Source organism: Neopelma chrysocephalum, unplaced genomic scaffold (genome assembly GCF_003984885.1).
Source record: "Neopelma chrysocephalum unplaced genomic scaffold, ASM398488v2 Primary Assembly neopelma1_23, whole genome shotgun sequence".
NCBI lineage: Eukaryota > Metazoa > Chordata > Aves > Passeriformes > Pipridae > Neopelma > Neopelma chrysocephalum.
Window position 1 is genome coordinate 4,548,916 of NW_020897691.1, and position 13,079 is coordinate 4,561,994.

The 13,079-nt window shown below is 43.0% G+C and overlaps 1 protein-coding gene across 3 annotated transcripts in view; it reads left to right on the forward strand.

Annotated features, from left to right (window-relative positions):
- Window positions 1-1,977: 1,977 nt before the first annotated feature.
- Window positions 1,978-13,079, forward strand: part of B3GALNT2 (beta-1,3-N-acetylgalactosaminyltransferase 2) — a 44,394-nt gene continuing 33,292 nt past the window's right edge. Inside the window, exon 1 of one of the 3 annotated variants that reach the window (XM_027685044.1) lies at window positions 1,978-2,095. In XM_027685044.1, coding sequence (XP_027540845.1) covers window positions 2,002-2,095 — 94 coding nt within the window. In that variant the 5' untranslated portion in view covers window positions 1,978-2,001. Of the gene's footprint in view, window positions 2,096-6,361; window positions 6,411-13,079 lie in introns of those variants that run through there. The other 2 variants (XM_027685048.1, XM_027685056.1) reach the window with 2 other exon arrangements.

A 13,079-nucleotide genomic window follows, 5' to 3' on the forward strand; every position in this document is an offset into this window, starting at 1 on the left:
TATCATGCTCTTGACCAGGATATCCTGTTTCTGTAATGTGGAAAAACAGGTTTCTCCTGTTTTGTATGTTATCCAGTCCTTTATCCTTGTGCATGGTAGGTAATACCATATGGAAAGTAAGATATTAAGAAATTGGGTCCTCTGTTTTGTTTGCAAAAAAGTAATCACTCCTAGGTGTTTATAAGATCAGTCTCCATCAGACCACCTGGCCTGGGGAGAGAGCCTAACATATTGGCTACAAGGAATGTAGGCAAATACAGATAAATATTAGTAGTTAGACCAGTTTTTATTTCTGCAGCTGAACCTGCTGAAAGGCAAGTCAAATGTAAATAGTGATTAATAATGGCTTTTTTTTGTGTAAATGCTTTCCCTAGTACTATTATTTGCTGTCAACTACTCAATTGCTTATTAAATGTTTTAAGTATGCAGAAAATTAAAGTTGATGTATTTCCACAACATTTTCATTCTGCTGTTTAAACCCAATATATAAAAGTTAAAGTCATTGGTTTACCTTCTAGTATCTCACTCCAGTTGATGAAAAATTAATCTTAACTAAGCAATTTGAAAGGACTGTAAGCATTGTCCAAATACTTTTCATGGCTTGGGGATTTTTAAAAAAATTAAATTTAGTCTTCTCTGGGTAAAAACTCAATCCTTTCTTTCAATTATACTTCATATCAGGTTCTGTTACTAAATTAAACTTTCTGATAGACTAGTATTAGCAGTCATCCATTTAGGCCTTACAGCTATTACACATAAACTTCTAGTTGATACGTTAACAAGAGGCAATGGGCAGAAACTGATGCACAGGAAGTTCCACCTGAACATGAAGAAGAAGTTCTTTACGGTGTGAGTGACCAAGCACTGGAACAGGCTACCCAGGCGGGTTGTAGAGTCTCCCTCACTATTTCAAGACACAATCAGATATTCAAGACACAATCCTGTGCCATGTGCTCTAGGACAACTCTGCTTGAGCAGGGAGGTTGGACCAGATGACCCACTATAGTCCCTTTCAACTTGACCCATTCTGTGATTCTGAGAAGCCTTTGCTTCTTTAACCACATCACTTCTTTTTACCCCGGGGCAGTCCAAGGAAACATTTCTCCTTGTTACCTGCGTGCAGGGAGACCAGAAACAAGTAATGTCTCAAGTTGCTAGTAATATTATGCTCTGTTTCATCTGATCATATTTAAACCTTTCTAGCCAGGACAGTGTTCTGCAGACGGTGCTCTCTGTGGTGTCAGTCTGTAGGTACCCAACTCCTCAGAGTGGTGGCTGTAGGTAAAATATGAAGCTAAGCTCGGATTATTAACATACCACAACGTACTTTCACAAGAACAAGAATTCTTGGCCGTGATCCAGTCGCAGTTAAGGACACTTTGTCTAAAATCCTCCCTGGAATTTCAGTCAAAGAACATGTTCCTTTCTGGAATAAAATACTTCAGAAACAATTCACAAGAGCCACAGCAGGTCTTTGCCGAGGCGAAGCACTCTCTCCTCTCTTTATTGGATTAATGAAGGATTGTTCTGGAAAACTATGTTGTTTCTGATACAACGACTTCCTTGAAGGGGCATTCAGCGGATTATCCAGTAGCGTTTAACAGGGAAGGCCTTTCGCGGCGGGGGCCCCAGGGCAGCCGGACGGTTTCGGGAGCACCCCACGGCCCCCGGCGGGGCCCAGTCCGTGAGAGTGACGCGGTGCAACCGCCCCCGCCACTGTTCCTCGGCCCCCGCGCTCCCCCGCCATGTGAGACGCGCGGTGCGGCCGCGCTCCCCCGGCGCCCCGCGGCATTGTGGGGGCTGTAGGCGGCCGCCGCCGCCACCCGCGCCGCCGCCGCCCGCCCGGGCCGGGGCGGGACTGCAGCTCCCGGCGGCCGCGGGGCAGCCGAGCCCGGCCCGGCCGAGCGGGGAGGAGCCGCGGGCGGCCGAGCCGGGCCGTCGCCTCGGCGCCGCTGAGAGAGGCCGGCGCGGAGGGGAAGGGGCCGGCGGCTGCGGCGGCCAATGCGAAACTGGCTGGTGCTGCTGTGCCCCTGTGCGGTCGGGGTCGCGCTGCACCTCTGGCTGCTGCTGAGCTGCCGCGGGAGCCACCCGGCAGGTAGGAGAGGAGCGGGCGGCGGGGGATGCCGGGGCACCCCGGGCGGGCAGGGCTTCCCCACCCTCCCCAGGAGCCTGGCGAAGAGAGGTCGAGGCGGCGGGACTGGCGGGGCAGGAGGGCGAGGGGAGGGATGCCGTGGCGGGGGCATCCCTCGGGGAGCAGCGCCCGGAGTGCCTGCGGGGGCTCATCGGGAGGGAGCGGCTCGTACCGTGGGGCGGCGGCGGGAGCAGCACTGTCTCCGCCGCCCGAAGCGGAGATGCCGAGCGCGGTGGCGGTGCGGGGCTGCCGAGGCTGCCGTGCGCTCTCTGCGGGGCAGCACCCCTCGCTCCCGAACAGCCTCCTGCGCCAGGGGTGCAGAGGCTCCCACAGAGGCACGTGGGGAAGAAATTCCCACCGGTTTCGCCTGCGTCGCTTCATTCCTGGTCCTAGGAATAGCTCTTTGCACCGCACTATGTTTGCCTCAGCGGTCTTTAAAACCCCTGTGCTGCACAAAGCTATTCATAGGACCGGGTGTGATCCAACGCAAGTGAAATCAGACCCCTGAGGGCTTACGTTGTGCTCCTCATAAAATAAGTTGTACTTTTCAGGCAGCAAATCTTCATGCCTGGAGGAAACAGTCACCTGTTGGAATAGAAACTTTTGTCAGCTACCCATAGGTGCTCTTTGACAACATTAAGAAATCCTCTATGTGACATGTGATGGTGTCTTTTTACTTAAGATCTGCTTAGAACTCTGTTTAGTGACCCAGTAGCCTGTTCGCTAATGAAGCCACACTCTGCAACTGGTACCTGTTCCCTGTGCAGGCTGTACACAGCTGTCAGGAGAAGAGTCTGCTGATTTCCAGTGGCAATTAATGCAAATGTGAGAGAAGCAAGGTCAGTGCATTTGCAGAGTCTGAAGGCCGCAGAGTTGTATGGGTGTCTCTGTGTCTATATTCTGACTCTTGCATATCAAATGAGCAGTGGTCACACTGGAATTATAAAAGAACAGGAGTTCTAGTTGTTGAACTTCTAGCCTGAAATGTGTTTGAATAGTCCGGTGTGGTTCTGTAACTTTGGAGCATTAAGGTGGAGTTGGAAGTGGCAGTATGGAATCTCATGATGACCTTTTCTGCATAAATGTGTTTTCAATTAACAAACATTTCTAAAGAAAATCCAGAAGTTTCTCAGTTGGTATTGTGAACGAGTGGTTTAGGTCACTTAAAGAATCAGTTAAAGGTGTTAGCAAAAGTAGGTGTAACACAAATTTGTAAAAGTGCAACTTAACAAACTTCGATGGCAAGGTTTGCGCTGCTGCTTACTACATGGATGAAACATCCAAAGGAAAATAGAATTGACTTAAAATTATTTACACAGAGACCAGAGACTCAAAAGGGTAAGGGAGACCCACTGGTTGAGTCACAAGGTTCAGAGCGGGCCCCTTGCTTTCTAGACTCCCAGTGGAGCTGAGGTGCAGCTAAGTCCAATCCTGGTCTCCAACTTATATCTAAATGATGTAGCAGCACTTAATCATTGACTAATTTAACATTTACAGAGTGCTTCAATGGAATTTACTGTAATTACAACAGTGACTTAATTGTAGATCTGATGTGGCAACATTAGTGCTTTACTTACCAGAAGCTATCTAACTGAATTCACACATGCATGCATGCTGACACAAAGATACATATATGGATATATGTGTAGAAATATATAGAGATATATGTATATAAATGTAGAAAGGTATACCTGTTAAATATCTTCGCATTTCTTAATGGGTGAGGTTTGAGCCTTGGGGAGTGGAGGGTTTGGCCCAGGCCCCTTCATCAGCTTTCATTGATGGTCCTCTGAACTTTGCAAGTTGGAGAGTTTGTGAGCTCTGAGAGGTGTCCCACTCAGGGAGATGATGGCCTGCTGCAGTCCAGGGGAGCCAAAGAGCCTCACTCAGGACTGCTGTTTATAAGGTCACAAGGTGTTTGGCTTTAGTAATTCATGAATTCCCATCCTGAACACAGTCTGGGTCAGTAATTGCTGGAATTTTCAAAAATTCAATAACAATGGTAGTGTTCCACTCAGGCTGTGGTTGAGGTAAGGCATGTTCCAAAGCTGTCAGGGGATGACTGATTTGCTCTTGTCCCCCACCTTGGTCAGGTAACAGTAATTTCTGGTACAGTTAGTGCCACCCCCACCTTGGCCATGTGAGAGTTCCTGGTCGAGTCAAGGCACACTTCTCTGCCCAACTCACTACACAAAGGCTGAGCGCTAATGAGAATTCTGAGACTGTAGAGTGTAGAGGGACATTGAGGAGGACAGGGATAATGCACCACTACAATCCACCCCACGACTAAAGTCAATTCATCTTTCTCTCAAAGAGTGATGGTGTGGTTGCCTCTTGCCTCTGTGCCTATAAACATGTTAATGCTGTATTTCAGTTGTAATTTGAGGGAAATTTTTGGTTGGACTATTTAATTATTAAGGTTTTGTTAAATGTAATTAAGCAGTACGTATTTGCAAAGAGGTCTTTGTAACAGTGCAACCCATCTAACTATCCTCTACACTCTAGCAAGTAGAATAACGTTGAGTAACAAGCATAATAGAACAGAAATTGGATGCAGCATTAGATTCAAACTTTCTGTTGCTGTCAGTAACCATCTGAATAAGGTTTTCCACTTGTGGTGTTCTGCATCCTTCTTCACTCTTTCCGGGACATCGTATGTCTTCTGTGTCATGATGAATGGTGATTAGAGTTTTGTGTCTGTTGTTTTGGATGCATTCTAGCAGGAGACACAGGTCATTGTGTGTTCTAGTTTTTTCTCCAAGGTAAGATTCATTCCAATGGGGGTAGGTAGTAAATCTTGATATGATGTGTTAGATTGTAGCAATTGTTGGGTTGTGACAGGAGTTGACTAGTTAAAGTTTCATCCTGTAATCTTGATAAAATTATGAATACAGATATTTGAGTGATTATATGTTTTTACAGTGGTGTTGTCTGTAAATACAGAATCAAAAAGGATTCTTATACAAACACATCCATTTCCAACAAGTACAGTTCCAGGGGTTTCACTGGGCTATATTTCAAAATAACAATCATTCTGTTTAATGTCAAAACAAATTTCTTGGCCTTAATGGTATTACTTTCACAAATAAATCCTGTTGTTCTTGTACAACACATGCAATCAACATGGACAATTTGCTATTTGTTCCCATTTTGCTGTGCCCATGATAGAGGATACTTCCATTGTGATTTAATCCCAATATATGCAGTGATTGCATATATACTGTATATGGTAGCATTGCCTGTTGTCAAAACAGAAGATGTGGTTTTACTGTTAGTGGGGTCATAAGTGAAATGGCATCTAGTTTAGATTGAAATTTTCTTTCCAATTTAGTTGCATTATCCCAGATTATTTTTTGATTTTTCAGTAAATAAGGTGCCTTCCTCACCTTCTCTTGCAATTGTTGCCACAGTCTATTGAACCCACAGTTGAGCCTCAATAAAACAAAGAGCACGAGAGACATTGGTTTGGGCTGCACCTAGTGCATTCACAATTAATGGGAGGGGTGATATATCTAATAAGAGCCATTGGTTAGTTCCCAATGCTGATAGATAAGATTGCAATGTATGTTCTAATTTGTGTAAATTACTTGTTGCTGAGCTTATTTTGTTTGCTAAAACTTCGGCACCTGTGCTACGTAATACTCTTAATCCTGTTCCCAGGATGTCTGTCACATCTCTCTTTGGTCTTTTTATAGAGGTGAGGATTTAAAATGTTCTTGTAACACTAATGAATCTGCACTTGCAGGCATCTGTAATTTGGAAAGTTTAGTATGTCCTTTGGTTAATTTAATTTTCTCTGCAATTCCTGTCAAGCAGGCATACCATTTTCTGACCATAGGTTTTTTTGCAACTCCTTGTGGGGGAGCAGTCCCATTTAGGATTGCTTCTAGCAAATTCACTGGTCCTCTGGTTTGCACAGGCTGTTCCTGGTGTATTTTCTCAACTTGTTTTACTGCTCGGACTAAAGAGAGAAGTCCCTTTTCCCACTTAAGTGTCCCACCACACTATGCAATGCCCATCAGGTACCTAAAAACTTTAATTCTCTACTTGGTCCCTCACATTTTTCAGGTGCCATCTGAACTTCTGCTTTTTGCAGTGCTTGCTGAGCTGCTGCTGTGTTTTCCCCCATCTTTTCAAGGGAATTTCCTCCAATTAGAATATCATTTATGTATTCGTACAGTTTCACATTCTGAGGGAGTGAGACTATGAAAGTTCAGCAAGCATGGGATGAGCAGTCATGGATGAATGTTGACCCTAACCCTATGGAAGTCTGGTAAAGGTATATTGTGTACCTTCTTAAGTAAAAACAAATTTCTTTTTATCCTCCTGTAAGGGGATCATAAAAAATATCTCTTTCACACCTAACACTGTCATCCATGGGTGTGCGGCTGCTTGTAGTGTAGCTGTCAAAGTTGCAGTATTGGGTACTGCAGCTGTTAGTGGGACCGTGCTGGCATTTAAGAGTTGATAATCAGTTGTTAGATGCCACTTCCCACCCAGTTTTCTGACTGGCCAGAGGGGTGAGTTGTATGGGAAGTGAGTTCTAGAAATAATGTGCCATTTTTCCAAGTCTGCTGTTACCTCAGAAGTTCCATTTCATGCTGCAGTAGAAATTGGGTGGTATGTCAGTAACTTTGAATCAGGGAGTGCGGGGATTGCACAAAGTACACACACTGTAGCCCCCTGATTTCTGTCAAGTCAACATGTGAACCAAGGGACCACACACTGCCACCTGTCAGGCGCCAGGTTCGGATGTTCAAAATGTCAAAACCCCGAATAGTTCCATTGTGGTCTTTAACTCCAAAGCAAGTAGGTGACATGCACTTCCCACCCAGGAGCCATAAATTAACTTTTGCTGCTTGGCCAATAACACTTGCTCCATTCACTGCAGTGATTTTAACTCTTTACTGTCCAGGTTCACTCAGCTTCTCAGCATCCTGTTGTGTTAATATGAAAATTTGTGCTCCTTTATCTATTTGGAATTTTATCAGTTGCTGAGGGCCGACGGGAATCAGAATGTAGTTTGCTTTAATAATGGGTCTAGGCTCATATTTAGAGGAATCTGGGGGAAACAAGGAATCTGTACAATGTCAGGAGGATGGGGAGCCCACATAAGCATCATTTTGATCTTTAGCTCCAACCTTTTCTTTTCTTCCTTAACTGATTTTGCAGCCATTCTATTTTCAGAGATAGTCTGAATTCAGTTGCCTTTGTGAGTTTTATTCCTTTCTTTAGGTTCCTTTTTATTGTTATTCTTCCTATCTTGATAAGCAGCTTTTAACCAGATAGTTAGCATTTTGCAAATAATTCCTTTTCCATCCTTTGTATGGCCCCAGCCACCTTTAGCTGTCCTTCCACAGCTTTACAATCATACCAGTTATCATGAGCCTGTTCTTCTGAGAACTGGGGACTCAGACTTATTCCATGCTTTCCTAAGTTATCCATGCTACAATCTACCATCCTGCCAACTATGCTAGTTTGTCACAAATGAGTAGTTTTGCTTACTTGAAGAATCACCGTCAAAGGTAGTAGCAAGAATAGGTGTCACTTGGGTTTAATCCCAGCTGGCAACTAAGCACCATGCAGCCAACTTGCTCATTCCACTGCCCCCCATCCCTGCAGTGGGATGGGGAGAGGGATCAGGAAGAAAAATAAAAAGGAAAAAACCTCATGAATTCAGATAAGAACAGTTCAACAATTGAAACAAAGTTATAATAATAATGCTAATTGTAATAAAAAGAAGAAAGCAAACCCAAACAAACCAAGAAAGACAAGTGATGCACAATACAGTTGCTCACCACCTGCTGACAAATGCGCATCCCATCCTTGAGCAGTGATCGGCCCCTCTTGACCAATTCCCCCAGTTTATATACTGGGCATGACATTCTATGTTATGGAATATCACTTTGGCCAGCTCAAGTCAGCTGTCCTGGCTGTGCTCCTTCCCAGCTTTTTGTGCACCTGCTTACTGGCAGAGCATGAGAAACTGAAGTCCTTCACTTTGGGTAAGCACTACTGAGCAACAACTAAAACACCAGTGTATTATCAATATTATTCTCATACTGAATCCAAAACACAGCACTGTACCAGCTACTAGGAAGACAGCAAACAAACTCTATTTCAGCCAAAACCAGGACAGTAGGCTTAATATGAATTTGTAAAAGTGCAGCTTAACGAAGTTCCATGGCAAGGTTCACTCTGTTGCTTACTACATGGATGAAACATACAGAGGAGAACCAATTTAGAATTAATTTAGAATGATTTATGTGGAGACCAAAGACACAAAAGGATAAGGGAGACCTTCCTGTTGAGTCATAAGATTCAGAGTGGACCCCCTTGCTTTTTTAAGCTCCTGATGGAACTGAGGTGCAGCTAGGTCCAATCTTAGTCTCTGACTTGATCAAGGATCAATATCTAAAGGATTTATCAGCACTTAATCATTGACTTATTGAACATTTACAAAGTGATAGGATTTACTATAATTGCAATAGTGACTTAATTATACATCCAAGATGGCAACATTCATGCTATACTGGCTAGGGAATATCTAATTCAGTTCACACATACAGACACACTGACACAAAGAGATATATTTATATACAGGGAAATATGTGTATACATCTATAGAAGTATACCTGTTAAAAATTCCCCTGGAGCTCAGTGAAATACTCACTTCAAATATCTTGGCATTTCTCAGTGGGTGAGGGTTGGGCCTTTGGGAGTGGAGGGTTTTGGCCCAGGCCCCATCATCAGCTTTTAGTGCCGATCCTCAGAACTTCGCAAACTTGAGAGTCTGTGAGCTCTGAGAGGAGTTCTACTCAGGGAGATGCTGGTGGCAGCCTGCTGCGATCCAGGAGAGCCAAAGGGCCTCACTCAGGACCACTGTTTTTAGGGTTGTTAGCTATTTGGGTTTAGTCATCTGTAAATTTCCATCCTGGATGCAGTCTGGGTTGGTAATTGCTGGTATTTTCAAAAATCCAGTAATAATGGTACCATTCCACTCACACTACAATTCAGGTAAGGAATGTTCCAGGTCTGTCAGGGGATAACTGATTATTCCTGCTCTCGTTCCCTCCTTGGTCAGGCAACAGGAGTTCCTGGTATGGTCAGTGCCGCCCCCACCTTAACTATTGTGGGATTGATTCCTGGTCTAGTCAAGGGTCGCTTCACTGCCCAACTCATTACACAAAGGCCAAGGCCTAATGGAATGTCTGAGATCATACAGCAGCCCCAAGGAGGGAGAGAAATGCACCACCACAGCTGAGGAAAGAGAGGAGTTTGCTTTTCAGAGTTTCCCTGTTTAGAGCAGTTATTATCGGAGTTTATGTTTAGTCCTGTAAAATTGTGTTGCATTGGATAGCATTAGGATAACTAGGATTTTTAAAAAGGTTTTTTTTAATACCGAAAGGGCAAGTGTATGTTTTATTTGTGCAGGAATTATTTAGTTGTAACCTATTGAATAATGTATTCACACTGAGGAGAGAAAAACCTATGCCTCCTATAACAAGAGAACTTACAGCATCTGTAGGAAAATGCTCCATATGGTACATGTGCTGTCTCTTTGAAGGCTTGAGCCTTGCATGATAATTTAAGGAAGAGTCTGTCTCTTAACCTTCAAAGAACTGCAAAATGTACAAGCTGTAGGTATGGCTGCCTTTGCAGAGGAAAGAAGGATGAGCTAAGGGACCTCTTTTATCTCTGATGTCTTCTGTGTTGTATTTTTTTTATTATTCAGAGTGTTTTAGGAACATTAGTGAATTTATGTACAAGAGAAAGAAATGTCTCTTTATTAAAAGGCTTCTTGAATCTGAAACTGTTAAAGAGGATCTGGTAGTGGCTGATAAAGCCAGTCTTGTTCCACTTGATTGAGTAATCTTCCCCCCCCCTTGTTTACTACTCCAGCTGCTCTGTATTAACTATCACCTGGAATCCCTGGTATGAATAAAAAATAAATCTTCTCATGGGGCAGTGTTTTACAATAGCTGTGACATAAAAATGAGTTATTTGTGTGTTCTGTGGTATTTCTGTGCAGCATCCATGTGTCTCAGTAGTTGTGTACTGTCTCAACAGTTATGAAATTAGCTACCAGGAGAGGTCAAAGGCAGAGTGAACAGCAGTTGTGTTTTTTGAGGAGTTTAATTCCTCTCTCAATAATCATCACACACAAAAATGGAAATCTACTGAAAAGTGGATAACCTGTTTTAGTGATTATTTACTTTGACTTCATTGACTCAATAACGTAAGATTGGAATAGACATCTCCAGCCATCAATTCTGCTTACTGTTTCTGTTAAGCTCTTGATCTCTGTCTTAAAATGGCAGCTGGGCAGCCTACATTTACTTAGTGAAGGGTTGGGGTGGCTTTTGTTTGTTCACTTGGATTCCTGGCAGTCGTAGGAAGAGGCTGTTCCAGAAGCTTGTTGCCCTGATTAAAAACCTTTTCTCATTTCTAGCCTAAGCTTACTAGCAACAGGTTTATGCCCTTTAGTTCTTAAGCTTCTCAGTTAAAGGGGTCTTTCTTCTCATTCAGGTACACTTCCAGCATGTAACCATAGAGACAGAGATCAAAGGTGTCTTTGTTTTAAATCTTTGTTTTCTTACGATGAGCAGTTCAGGTACTTCTAACTTCTACTGGTAAAATAGGCTTTCCATTTCTGGAAAACAATTAATTTTTGTTATCTATAGGTCAGATGACTTTAAATGTAAACAGTGTTCCAATCTTCACTCATTTCATCTAGTTTTCTTCCTCTATTGGAAGTAATAAATACTTTCTCTTTATTACCCCTTGTGAAAGGCCTGTAGTCTGCCTGCATCCTTTGGCCCTCAGTTGTGTCTCTTCCTCTACAATATTCTGACTTTCTCTGTGTTCATGATCACTTTCACCGTGGTGTCACAGAAGATAGAGTACACTTCTTCTAGGCAGTACTCACTAATTGGAAAAAAAATAAATAGGATCAAGTTCTGAAACCAAAGGCCTTTGTTTTAGTGTCCTGACTTTGATGGCTTCCTGCTTTCTTTTTGTTTATCAGTTAATGGGATTGTATTTCACACTGCTGAGCAAGATTGGTGCAAGAACATGCTTTTAGGTTTAACTGAAGTACTTGTCTATCTGGTTACAAGTGCTATCCAAAAGAAGTTATTGGGTAGGAAGCTTTACTTAATTTTCTGTAAAAGTCTTAGATAAATGCTAATTATAAAATGACCTCATAAACTTGAGAAGGAACAGATAGACCTGCTTTTAGCACTCCAGGTGGATTCATTGCTAATTGTGTGTTTTAATTGATGGCACAAATCTTATTGAGTAGGAAATTACTCACTGTAGGACTTCAGTTACAGTGCCTAATCAGAAAGCCCCACACATTCTGTGTAATCTGCTGCTACTTTGCTGATGCTAATGCCCTTTAAGACGTTATTCCTGTTACATTTCTGGGGGTGTGTGGCAGCTAAGACTTGGCCCTTTTGGTTTTGTTAGAGTCAATCTTTTACTAGTGAATTAAACCCTGCAACAGATTAAACCCCACAGTTTTCTAGAGTCTGCTTGTATGCCATCTGTTGTCCCATGGCTGAGCATGTAATCCTTTAGGCACTAGCCTAATGGAACCAAAATGTAGAAACAACCCCTGAGTGATGTTGTGCTCTGTAGGGAGAAATTTTGCCAAAATGTGAGATTTTCTTAAGAAAAGATGTTGTCTGAAATCTGTTAATCCTGTCCGTCAGGGAACAGTATGCTTGGTCATGAAGTTATTTCATCCTTTGTAGGCATGTAAAGACTTACAGGCTGGGGGCCTTGGAAATTGAAACCTTCCGTCAACAGGTCATGTGTTCATTGGCAGTGGATGTGCAGTTCTGCCTGAAGTGTCAGTTGTTGCCCTGTCTTCATCTATAAGATTTTACTATAACATTGTTTTTCATGTATGGGCCATCCCCACCATAAAACAATCCTCTAACCTTTGATGGCTTTGAAATAATTGACAAATAATCCACAACAAAGCTGATGGTATTTTCCAACTGAATTGGAATTTTTTTAGAGTTTGCAGTTATTCTGTGGACTGATGTCTGAGACATTGCAAACTACTAATGAGCAGCAACGGAGCTGTATTTTTGTAGTTCGGCACTGGGGCAAAGAGAACGAGTTCTTCCAGGGTTGGCTGAATAAAGGTTTTCAACAGTTATCCTCTAAACTGGCCACTGAGCAGAACAGCCAAAAGAGAGCAAATAGCCTTCCCTGGGATCAGGCTTTTATTCCATGGCATCAGGGATTGGTAACCAGTTTTCAACAGATAAAGGTGCTGTGCTCTGCTTCCCCTGCCCTGACACACCCCCACCCCTCCTTTCCAGAAAAAAAAGAAGGCATCAGGTTCAGTGTTGCAAAAAGGATTTGCTTTGTTCCTTTTGTGTCTCTGTTTCTGATGCTTTGGCCATTGTTCCCAGTTTTGCCTAGAAATGTACACGTGCTGTATCGTTAATGGAGTTCAGGGTACTATCACCCCAGCATTATCACTACAGTCACTTGGCAGTTCAGAAGGACCCTGCTGTCCTATTTTTTTAAGGGAATGCTGTTGATGTAAAACAAACAAACAAAACAGAAAACCTCTGCCTGCAGAGGTTTTCTTCTTTGAATCTGTAAAGCTTGTTTAAAAGCTTGTCTGCCTCGAGGAGTACTGTGCTCCTGCAGAAACCAGGGCTGCATATCTTGGCGATTTTTGGCTCTGGTATAAAGTACGTACTGCAGGGGAGTCATATCACTTGGCTTGCGGCAAAACATGTAATGCAGATGAGCTATAGAAAATTACTCAAAGTGAAGTAGATTAGTAAGGGGAAAGAGCTGCTTTTGCTCTTTGGTTTGTTCTTTTTCTGTCTGTGTCAGAATTCTGTGAATACAAATCTTTATATTTGGTTAATTCCTTTCTTTGTTTGGATCTTTCACAAAGCAGCAGAGAAGAAAAAGA